At 40.8% G+C, this 11,998-nt stretch overlaps 1 protein-coding gene across 8 annotated transcripts in view; it reads left to right on the top strand.

Moving 5' to 3' along the window:
• Rapgef4 (Rap guanine nucleotide exchange factor 4) overlaps window positions 1-11,998 on the top strand; it is a 233,933-nt gene that overhangs the window by 168,077 nt on the left and 53,858 nt on the right. For all 8 annotated transcript variants that reach the window (XM_010607008.1, XM_010607007.1, XM_010607005.3 and 5 more), the window contains 5 exons: window positions 4,234-4,318; window positions 5,836-5,896; window positions 7,643-7,719; window positions 8,124-8,270; window positions 9,995-10,110. In XM_010607008.1, coding sequence (XP_010605310.1) covers window positions 4,234-4,318; window positions 5,836-5,896; window positions 7,643-7,719; window positions 8,124-8,270; window positions 9,995-10,110 — 486 coding nt within the window. The remainder of the gene's footprint in view (window positions 1-4,233; window positions 4,319-5,835; window positions 5,897-7,642; window positions 7,720-8,123; window positions 8,271-9,994; window positions 10,111-11,998) is intronic.

The raw sequence follows: 11,998 nt of genomic DNA, 5'->3' as shown, positions 1-11,998 counted from the left end.
TATGCATATATATTTAATTATAAATTAGGCACAGTAAGAAATTAATAATAAAATAGGTCAATTATAGTAAAGCTATTTAAAACTTATCCATTGTTCATTATTGGCATTCTCCATTTAATACTTTTGTACTTTCGTTGACTGCAGGTAACTGAAACCATGGCAGAGACAGGGCGGAGCTTCTATAACTATTTGCCGCGACACAATTCAAAATGAGTTGTGCTGTGAACACTTTGTCTTACTTAACTCTCAGAGGGAAAGATAGCAGAGCAGAAGTCACAATTCCCTCAGACCCCAAAACAAGAACTGGTCCATAGTGCTGCCGCCATCTCCCCTGAGCTCAGCCTGAATTAGAAGAACTCCTGTGTTCATTCATGCCATGAGCAGTAATGAGCCTCTGCCCTAATAATAATGCCACCCCGTGTTTGTGCTGTATTCCTAGTGTACACAGTGCTTCATGTGCAGTAGCCAACTCAACATTTACCACCATCCTAGTTAGCATTACCATTTTACAGATGCAGAAACAAGACATTAGACCAATTGGCCAACTAGAACGTCACCATTTTGATCTCAGATTCAGTTTCTGCGTCTAATCCAGTGCTGCCCTCTGATGCTGCTTCTCTAGAGTTAGGAATAGTTAAGGAAATAACATTCATCAGGAAATGCAGCAAATTGCCATGGCAGTGGGGCTGTGTATCATGTAAAAACGAAGGTTGGTAAGCCAGTTTTACCAAGAGCAACAACATCTGAGCTAAGCTTGAGGCAGAAAAAAAATCCCAGGCTACAAGAGGAGCACATATAAAGTCTTGGAGGCATGAAAAGGCACAGTGTGCTTGAGGAATAGAGAGGCCGTTAGAATGGCTGGAGCAGAGAACACGGCTATCGGGGAACATGGAAAGTGAGGGGAGACAATCTGGAAAAGCAAATCAAGATAGGCTTTAAAGAACTTTATGTAGTGACAAGACACTATTTCTAGATAGATTGAGCATGGAGTACTTGTGGGCTTCCTGGGAAGAGATGGTAAGGAACCCAGTGGAGCTCAGGAAAGAGCACTATTTGGAGATGAAGATTTTAGGCTTTGTCTATAGATGGGAGTGAGAGATTTTTTTTTGAGGTGAAGGTAGAACGGAGACTTGGGTCTACAATACATTCTGAGGGGTGGACAAAAGAACAGATATTGAGAAGAAATGTTTAGGAAAGCAGGAAAAAGACGATGGGCTGTCTGAGAAAGACAAGCAGTGCTGCTCAGTGGAATGAGGAGCTGGTAAATTGAGTGTGTTCCAAAAATAGCTTTAATGTTGCCATCTTTACCTCTCTTCCCACACTTTAGCCCAGGTCCTTATTCTCACTGGGATGGCTCAAGGCTCAATTCAAACACAAGGGTACATTTTTAGAATTTTGCATCAAGGATTTGACAGTTATTCCTCATGTTTTAATCTTGGATGAAACATCATTTTCAATATGATGAGATTTATAAATTCTAAAGGCAGTGCTTTTTAAAAAATGAGCTGTGCAATATGGATCTCTTATTGATATATAACTCTTCCTAACACATAGAGGTCTGCTTCCAAAGTCCCAACTATGAATCTCTTTAAAATTTTGGAGCTGAATTCTAAGCTTTTCTTTCCCTGGCTGGGGTGTTTTTCTCCCTCCATCCCACCCTACTCCATGGAGGCTAGAAGGAAATTTGGTGACTGTTTTCTCTTTTAGCCAAGCATCTAGGAGTGTTTTGTGCTATTTGCAGCTATGTCAAGTAACTAGAACAGTAGGGCTGCTCCTTGTGCTGAAGAGCTGTAATCCTATTTCGCCTACCTTAAGGCTTTCACGTTAGCTACCTCTTTGGTTGTAGATGAACAGAGTGATCCCATTGACTTTTAAATCCCCAAGGGTCCTAGTTTCAGAATCCCCATGTCTAAGTCAAGTGGTAGATTAGGCCTCTTGCTAAGACGGCTCGGCTTTTCTGGAGCCCCTGTGGCCACAGCTTTTCTTCAGTGTCTTTCTGGGCCCATACCTTCTGGCTTCCATTAAGCACTAGATTTGCGTCCTTCGGTGGTGATCCTTTGCAGGAGGTAAACCTGGATGACACCTTCCAGGTCATAGATTTAGCATCTGTCTTTGTACAGTCAGGATTAGGAAATAGATCCTCTGTTGATTGTATAACAGAGGGATGTCATCTTTCTTTTGTTCCGTCAAAACTGTCCTTGTGAAGGTAATGTGCAAGGTATACAATTTTCTTCCTCCACATAGCCTCTACTGACTATGTTGGCTTCCCCATGTTATAATAAATTTGCAAAATTACACATTCCATTTAACCATTTTAGAATATTCACAGTCCAGTTCTGATCACTCAGAGTACTGATCTAATAATTGAACAAGTTCCAGGTGTAATGTGCTTGACCAAATGCCATCCTTTATCAGTATGTTTGTTTAACTTCCTATGTATATTGGTCAGCCTTCCATTTGCTGGAACAAAATACCTGATAGCCATGATAAACCAGGAAATGGTTTCTTTGGCTTATGGTTTCAGTCCATGGTCAGCTGGCTCCATAGCAGAAACATTATGGTAGAAGGGGTGATGGGAGAGAGCTGTTCATTTCATGGTGGCCAGAAAAACAGAGCATGGGGGAGATATCTGCAAGAGAGATACCTTCCAAAGGGAAACCTGCTGTGACCTGTCTCCAGCTGGCCCTACCTCCTAATGATACATTCAGGATTAACCCACTGGAGAGTACAGCGCCCCCAGGACTGACTTACCTCAGTCGATTTAACATTTAAGATTAACCGACAACTATACTAGGGTTTGAGTTTTGAAGATTACTTTGCTGAATTTTTTTGTCCCACAGATAGATCTGAAGTACCTTCACATTCACTGATTCCTTAAATCTCCAGCCTTTCTCTAGGGAAGGCACCATCTCTAGATTTCAGATGAGACTGAGGCTCTGACATCACAGGTCTGCTAAATGGTGACAACAGGATGAGAACTCGATCATCAGACTAAACTGAGTCCTCCCTCTGCTCAGTATATCAGCTCTTCCTGAGCTTAACTGACCAAGAAATACTTTTTAAATTACAATATAATGATGGAATCCCATCAAAAGCTCATTAAGGACTGAGTATCTAATACAGAGTAACATTGAATAATGCCATAAATTGCTGGAATTTTAAGACTAAATGCATAAAATACACTGATAATTATGTGGTAACTAATGTTCATGAATACAGCAATTAGCTTAGAAGAAATGCCACCTATCCATCAATGCATTGACAGTTTCTCAGTTGACTTCCTAGCATTTTCAGGAGTAACAACCCATTTGTTTTTAAGTTTCAAAAACATATTATTCAGTCTTCCTTATATCACGGGGAACAATATAAAGTCCAAATTACTGACCAGTCATATCTCTCATTAAAATAATTAAACACTACTAGTAATTTCAAAATAAATATAGACACAAAAGGTAGTAGGAAGTCACTTAGTTTTCCCATGCCCCAAATGTTCACAGCACCCGTGCCCCAATCCTTAGAGGCATATTACTGAGTGCTAGTTTTATAATAAATGTTAGAATTAAAAATAACTTTATACAAACTAATTGTGGGCAGTGCTGATCCATGGAGCAGAGTTTGAGAAAGGTAGACACTTGTCTCCTGTTCTTCCACTCTTGCTAATCCCAGGCACTACTATTTGCCTCATTCTCATCTCGTGCCCCTCTGTTGTCCTCAGGATGGAGAAGAAAACATTGAACTTTTCTGCATTCTATATTTGAGTCCTCTAATAGAAACCAACTAGAACGACAGTAGCATTAGTATTTAGTTAAGCTATAATATCAATGAGATTCCAAGAAATTTATATCCAATATCAAGATGATTGAACTGTTCCTCCTGGTGTGAAAAGATAAATTCTGTCATTTTTTATTAAGATGGCAATGAAAAGCAGTTTGTTAGATCAGCCATCTACAAGGTGACAGATAAGCTAGCCCAACTGCATTGTGAGAAGAGGTGCTCTTCCCTCTGAGATTGGAAAGGAAGGGAACTTGTGAGGAGCAGATTCCTCTTATATTCTTCCATCAAGGAAAACACTCATCTCAAAAACCCCTTTAAGGATTATAATGGCACAGTCTTCCCTGTTGTCAGTATTTTTTTACATAGAAGAAATTCCTGGGCATGTTATTGACTCTGGAATCATTTCCTTATTTGAAGCTTTGGTGATGCCTTTTTTCATTATTACTTTTTTCTTTGTAGACCTGGTCAGCGGACTGTAGATGACCTAGAGATTATCTATGAAGAGCTCCTTCATATAAAAGCCTTGTCCCATCTTTCTACCACAGTAAGTTGTGTCTTAGTTAAGCTAATCAGGGAGATCCTAAGATAAATTTGGTTAGGATTGGGGGAGGATGTGATGGTCATGGTGAGGAGCCTGAACTCTGCCTCATAAATCTACTTACATGGTGCTGAGGAAGTTATGCCCAAAGCAACTACTAAAGGAAACCAAGTTATTAGTAGTAGTGCACGTGCCCTAAACCCCAAAGCAGTCTGACACGAGCAGGATTAGAACATGTGCTTTATCCTTCCAAATCTGAATTTGGGGACCTGCACACTCAGACAGGAAAGCCAGGCCCTGGGACGACTCTGAATCCTTCCCTTGACATACGGTGTCAGAGGGAGGAAGGAGAGAAATCAGATATTCTGTCCTGGCTCATAAGACCAGCCCCACCCAGGCTTGCTGCCCTCCTGAGAAAGGAAGCAGACAGTTCAAAGGAGCATCTGTTGAAGAGGGCGTAGGTCAGGGGCATGGTGGTAAACTCACTATCTATTAGTCAGGCACAGCCCAGTGGCTGTATCTGATTCAGGACTTTAACCTGATTAGGGTCTTTAGGAAGCAGAGCCCCTCTTCTAAGAGCAGGGAGGCATTCACAATGGCCTCAAGCAGAAGGGCTCCAAGCCCTCTTTCCCCTTCAACCCAGACAGGACTGCCTTCCCATTTCTCCCACCCCTGCAACCCTGGGGATCTGGAAGCTCACTCACTTTTCTGGACTATCCAAAGGATTGTCCCTGCTGACCTGCCACTGCCCTTGTCATTGTCACTCTCTGCGTGGTAGGGCAGGTCTTAGTGCCCAAGTAGCCTCTGTGTATGTTATAGGAGCATGGAGGGAGGCTGCATAAGCCTCAGTACAGAAAGGCCCCCTATCTGTGCTCCAGGTACCCAGCATGCCCCTCTTCTGACTTTTCCAGTCCTGGGAGAATTGTGGGTCTCCTCTTTTACCTCAAACCCTGGTACCTGGGCACTGTGGAAAATTCTCAGGTTATTGGTTCTTAGAGCTATCTTTTGAGACCATAATTTTGAAATATTATTTAAAATTGAAAGACTAGCTGGGAAAGAATTTGGAGTTTTAGCTCTCATGGAATATAAGTTCACTGGCTTAACTATTCGACTTCAGGACATTCAGTTTCCCGACACGCTTTCAGTGGCACGCTGCGTGCTGCTGGGAAGAGCCACTAATAGCAGGAAAGTACTGTGATGATGTGCACATGTCACCTTTTCACCAAAGGCACAAGATAGGAGACAAGTTGCTGGTTAGTGCATGTGAAACCATGTTTTCAACAGCCTCCTGAGAGGTTGTCTGCTATAAATTAGCTATAGGTTATTATATAAAAGTAGCTTTTGCACAGGATTTGAGATTCTAGTGGTAAATCTAGTGAAATTACTTCTGGATGGGGCTTACCACAGGTGAGGTCAGAGAGAGCTATGGGGAAACCAGGGAACAGTTAACATTGCTCCCAGGAAATCCCTTCCGCTCAAGCCTCCTGAGCCTGGCTTTTCCACATTCTTTCTTTCTCTTCTAGGTGAAACGGGAGTTAGCAGGTGTTCTCATCTTTGAATCACATGCCAAAGGGGGAACCGTGTGTAAGTAAAAACTGTAGTGGTACATGGTGCCCGACTTGCACCCTCTCCAGCACAGGCCATGGAAGCCTGAGGCAGATGCTTCCCTGTTGGACCCTGGTCTCACCTTGGCCGGACATCATGCGGCACTTGGGCTTTTATGTTACTGTGAGGATTCCAGTGCTTGCCAAATCCCTAAAGTTTGTGCTTTTGCCTCACCCACGTGGATAGCAGTTGCCGAACCAGGTCCTACTCACTTCCTACCCTACTGGTGGTAACAGGCATTTAAAGTGCATGGGATAGGGCCAGGGATTTAGCTCAGTGGTTCCGCAGCCTGCCTCGCAAGCACAGGTACCAAAATATAAAAAATAAAAAAGTAAAGTGCACGGGATGAAGTCGCTGCTCTTCAGCCTGGGCGCTGGGCAGTACCTTTCATAGTGACCTCATTCGCGTTTGGGGCTTTAGAACTAAGCTGTCATGTAAGAATTAAAATTTGATCTTAACAGTATTACTTAAGTTGGCATTTCTCATTAGTCCTACAGAATTCTTACTAAACAGGAGTTAGTCATCCTCGAGGCCAGGCAGTGCTGCCTTCCCCAATCTCTCCTGCAAAATCATAAGATACATTGGTGTGCTGAGGGTTTGCAGAGGTTCTTCAACAAAGACGATCACTATATTTACACTGACACTTTCTAAACCTGCTGACACATAGAGTACTTTTTTAATGGTCTCTCATTAAATTGCCAAGAGAGGTTGCATTTTGGAAAATCTTGCTCTTTCTCCAGGATACATTATGATAGTCAAGTAAGCAGCCAACATGGATTATAAAAGCAAAAAGTGTTTTTGAAAATGGTATCTCAGTGCGCTTTATTTTCAGTCATTAAGCATGATATTTCTGGGCCGGGGATTTAGCTCAGCAGTTTGGTGGCCTGCCTTGCAAGCGCAAAGACCCGAGTTCAATCCCCGGTACCCCCCCCCCAAAAAAAGAGTGATATTTCTGACACTGGTATAGATTTGAGACGGAATGTTATTTTATATTTTAAGGTTCACTTTGATGTCTTTTATTTTGATGGTCACTGATGACTTACAGATTCTCCTTAATTCTTTGGATTCAAATTTACTAATGTTTTCATTTTATTATGAATATTTAAATGTTTCAAATGAAAAATGGAGGATGATGCACATACCATTTTAACCTTTATCAAATACTCCCATTACACCACATTTATTATCACATTTTATGATGAAATTACACAGTTCCAGTTAGAAGTGCCCTCTTCCCTTCTTTATGCCATTCTCTCTCGTTCCCGAGGGTAGTTACTACCCTGAATTTAGTGGTTATCATTCCAACCCATTTTTAAAGAAAAATATGTAGGTGTGCCTCTATAAACAAGATGTAGTATTGACTTGCATGTTTGCAAACTTCACATTACTGGTCAGATTACTTTTAAAAACTATTTTCTAAGGTAGAACGTTTTCATGAATTGTGGGGGAAACATGCATTCCTTTAAGAAAAATGGGTTGCTGGTAAATTGGTATCTGGTAGAGGCCTGTTTTCCAGGGCACAACAACTAAGGCAGAGGCTGTCTTCCTTTCATGTTCTATCGAAAGAGAAATAATATTCCACCTGAATAATTTAGTATTTGCCAGTAATTTTTTTGTATTTTACATATATGTAATTCTGAAAACTTTAAAATGATTTGATAAGCTGTAATTTATATTGATGTGCTTCTATTCTTGTCATAAATCTTTTCATCTTTTCGTGTCTAGTGTTTAACCAGGGAGAAGAAGGTACCTCCTGGTACATTATTCTAAAAGGATCAGTGAATGTAGTCATTTATGGCAAGGTATTTATATATATGTATATATAACTTCTTCTTTTTGGAACTTTGTTATATTACACTTACTAGCATGGCTCTAAGTATTAACAATGTAGTGCTACTATTAAACTTGCAATAATATTGTAACTTCATGTACAAAAAGCATTATTATATCTTTAATCCAGTTTTCTTTGTTATACTCACACTAGTATAGTTTAATCTCCTTGTGGATTATGATGTGTTCATTTAAATTAGGTCATAGACAATATTACTCAATGGAAGAAAAATTAAACATTTTTATTTAATTACATACTCCTGCTTTGGCAGCCCTAGGTACAGCCCATTTATATATCCAGCGTTTAAGGGGACAGGGGTCTTGTGACAGACGGGGTTATTTTTACTGTTTCACCTGACTGTCCTGCTCTCTCGAGGGTGTGGTCTGCACCCTGCATGAGGGAGATGATTTTGGCAAGTTAGCACTAGTGAATGACGCTCCCCGGGCTGCCTCTATCGTCTTGCGAGAAGATAATTGTCATTTCTTAAGAGTCGACAAAGAAGATTTCAACCGGATCCTGAGGGTGAGTCCAAAGCACAGTGGGGCTGAAAGGAATCTCATTTTCCCTTTCCCTAGTAAGCAGGGCTCCTGGTGAAGTATTACTTGAGCAGTACTGCGATGAATGCATGCTCCAGGAACAGAGTCTGTGTTATAAAAGGGGCACGTTCAACATGCTGGGGTCCACATGTGATGCTCTAGGAAAGATGCAAAGGTAGAATGCTATCCTGGATCATTCACCTTAGCGCGTAACTATACTGAACTGGCAATGAGTGGCAATTTCCTTGGCGAAATGTCACAGTCTGAAAAGTTTCTGTCCAGCATCTTAGGTGACCCTTTTTATGTTCTTTCCCACCCTGCTTTGCAGGACAGTGGGAGCCCCATTTTCCCATGTCTGTCTCTATCGCAGACCTTTCTAGTGTCCGTCTCCTATCACTTCCCAAACTGGAACCCTTCTCATCCCCTCACACAGTCTTGACTTAACTGAGTGGCTGCGTGTTCATGGGAATGATTGCCAGTGTGGTTACTCCAACCAAGCATTATCATTCTGAATATTTTATCTGAGAGGGTTTCAAATTAAAGACACTGAAAAGTAGGCGAAGAACTGTGGAGGTATCAGAAGCAGCTGCAGAACTGGACTTCAAGTTGGCTCTAAAGATGAGCTTCCTCTTGGCTTATGTAAGGTATTTAGGAGAGGGTTGAATTTTAGAAGTGGTTCCTGGTGCTTTCCCACCATGCGGTCCTTGTTCCCTTGGGAGAGTTGATCCAGCTTTGACCGGTAGGGCCCCTGATTATGGACCACTTAGGATGATGACAGTGTCCGACCGCCCCTGGCTTCTCAGATGACCTGGGGTCCTTCCTATCCTACATTCAGTTCACCTAGGTTGGCTCTGCTTTCTCCCCTGCCCCACTGGCTCCTAGAGAGGTCTCTTCTACCCGCTTCTCATGTATGTACAACTCTCCCTACACCGCTGGAAGCATTTGCCTCTGCTGGCAACATTTCCCACAATGAAGTTAGTCTAAGGAGTGCAGAAAGTTAAATGAAAATTCCTACCATCAAACAATATAGGAAAAAATACCACATGAATTTGATTTGGCTCTTGTTTCACTTCTTTTAAGATGAAGGCCAAATGTTGAGAAAAAGCACATTACATTTTTTAATTAATTATTTAAAATAACGTTAAAGTTCAGATGTAAATTTTACTAACTCTTTGACGTTTACACACATGGAGTTCAGACGCAGCCCAACAATTCTTTGAAAGAATCAGATTAGGATCATTTATCATTGATATAATGTATAATTCAAAATCACTGAAAAAGACTTTAAACACGTTTCAAACTTTTTTCGTGCAAAAACATTCGTTTGACTAGAAACAAAGGTGCCACTTCTAAGGAAACTCAGAAGAAAAAAGAACTTTGCCAAAGCCAAGTGCTATTTGCCATGTATTTTATGAAGAATAAATGCCTTGTCTCCCCGGTAGCCAACCCTCTCTTCTCAGCGCACAGTCACTCCACTCTCCACTCTTTAGTGTTTCTGAATGTGGGGTAAAAGCAGAGTTTTAAAAACACACGTCTCAAACCTCATCTGGTCCTCTCTGACCATTCTAGCCCTTGACTTTGAAAACGACTTAATTTTTGGATGCAACAATTAGCATCACAAGCACCAAATGAGTTTCTGAAGCATTTGAAATTTTTTTCATTGTCTGAGTAAACGACAGCATCTGTATGTGGTGTAATTTGTATTTGCAGGACGTTGAGGCGAATACAGTCAGACTTAAAGAACATGACCAAGATGTCTTGGTGCTGGAGAAGGTCCCAGCAGGGAACAGAGCTTCTAATCAAGGAAACTCACAGCCTCAGCAAAAGTATGTTTGCATCCAACACTGTAATTGCCAGACTGTGATTAACCTTTTCACATGGTCTCATCATTTCTACAATACCATGTTCTCTGTTTTTGTGGAAGATGGCAGTGTGTGTGACTTTTCTCTCTCTCTCTGTTGACTAATCACACATCTTGCAGAGTATAATGTATCCATTTCTGGCACTGCATTGAGTTTGGTGCTGCCTGGAGTAATGCTGGAGAGAATATTCTACTCTGAGCCCCTCTCGTGGTAGGCGCTATTCAGCTATAATAGCTTTGGAACTGGCAGCACATGAGAGAACAATGGAAGAGGAAATGCCAGGCAGCTCGAAGGGTCTGGAGGGTCCTAGGTGATGAGAATCTTCAGTATTTGGATTTCTCAGAAAGTGTTTTCATCTTGTTATCAGAATGGGTGTCTTTGATAGAAACCCAGATTTCAAATAAAAAACAGCCTTGATTGCAGCTCAGAAACATTCATTTGGACTCATTCTTGTCTGCCTGCTGGTGTCCAAAGGGGATTTGCTTCACGTTTCTCAGGTTTCCCATTAACTTGAGATTTTTTTAGTCTCTCTGTGTTCATTTCCAGCTTTTACTGCAACTTTCTTTTCTTTTTTTTTTCTTTTTATTGAGTTTATTGGTACACTCTAGGAATACAATACAGTTATATTCAATACAGTTACTGGGATCCTGTACCTTTACATGACAGGTCTTGGTTCTCATTTTTCCCCTTGTCCCTGCCTTCCCTTCACCCCCCCCCATTTACAAACACTTTATTTCCATTTTTTCATTTTGCAACTTTCTATATAAGATTTTTTTCATCACATTTACCAACATTTGGGTGTAAGACAGGAGAATTAAGAATGTGGTTTTTAAAAAACATAGGGAATAGCAGACTTGGGGTTTTTAAATGAAGATAAATTTAAAATTTTTATGATAAAACACCAATTCTGTAGCCACAGAAAGGCTACCATGCTGAAAGAAAATTAAATTAAAGAAAATTAATCCCAGGAGCTTTCCTTTGCTGTTCAAGAGTAGGGTTCCCTTCATCAGAACCTCATTGTAACTAGAGAAGTTTTATTGTTTACCCTAAAAGCCCAAGGCTCCAACATCTTCATCTGGATGAAACAACTATCTGCAAGGAGGACATAAGGAAGCATATTACTAAGTAGCCATAGTACGGCTTCACGTATTTATCTAGTCCTTAGGGCAACTCTTTTAGAGAGTGGAGACATTTAAACTCAGAATCAAATGACTTCCTTGCCCAGGGTCTCAAAGCTTAAAATGAAAGAGCTTAGATTCAAGTTCACTTTACCCCACTTTCCCACTTGTGCTCCTTCTGCCTCCCAGTGCAATAGCAAATTACAGTACAGCTGGTGCTTTTTTTTTTAAATTTATTAATTTTATTGAGTTTATTGGTACATTTTAGGGATACAGTACAGTTACATTCATTGTTGGGATCATGTACCTCTACATGGGAAGTCTTGATTCTCATTTTTTCCCCTTACCTCTGCCCTCCCTTCACCCCCTCCTCCCCTCCCCATCTACAAACACTTTATTTTCATCTTTTCATTCTCTCACATTTTTTTCTTTTCCCTTTTTGTTCTTCCCCTACTCATCACACCTTCCCTGCACCTTTAGCTCCTTTCTTCCCATTTCTAAATGTCTAATGTAATCTTATTAGAATCTTATGCATTGTTGCAGATTATTCACACTAGGGACACTATTTGGTATTTACACATGTGTGACTTATTTATTTCACTTAGGAGTATATCTTCAATATGTATCCATTTTCCTATGAATGAATCTATTTTCTCGTTCTTTATGGCTGAGTAATATTCCATTTTATAGAAAAACCACAACTTCTTTATCCAGTTTCCAACGGATGGGCAAAT

The sequence above is a fragment of the Fukomys damarensis genome, unplaced genomic scaffold (genome assembly GCF_012274545.1).
Source record: "Fukomys damarensis isolate Sample0158 unplaced genomic scaffold, DMR_v1.0_HiC HiC_scaffold_26, whole genome shotgun sequence".
Classification (NCBI taxonomy): domain Eukaryota; kingdom Metazoa; phylum Chordata; class Mammalia; order Rodentia; family Bathyergidae; genus Fukomys; species Fukomys damarensis.
The sequence above is the reverse complement of the archived record's forward strand: the minus strand, read 5'-3'. Positions and strand labels throughout refer to the sequence as shown.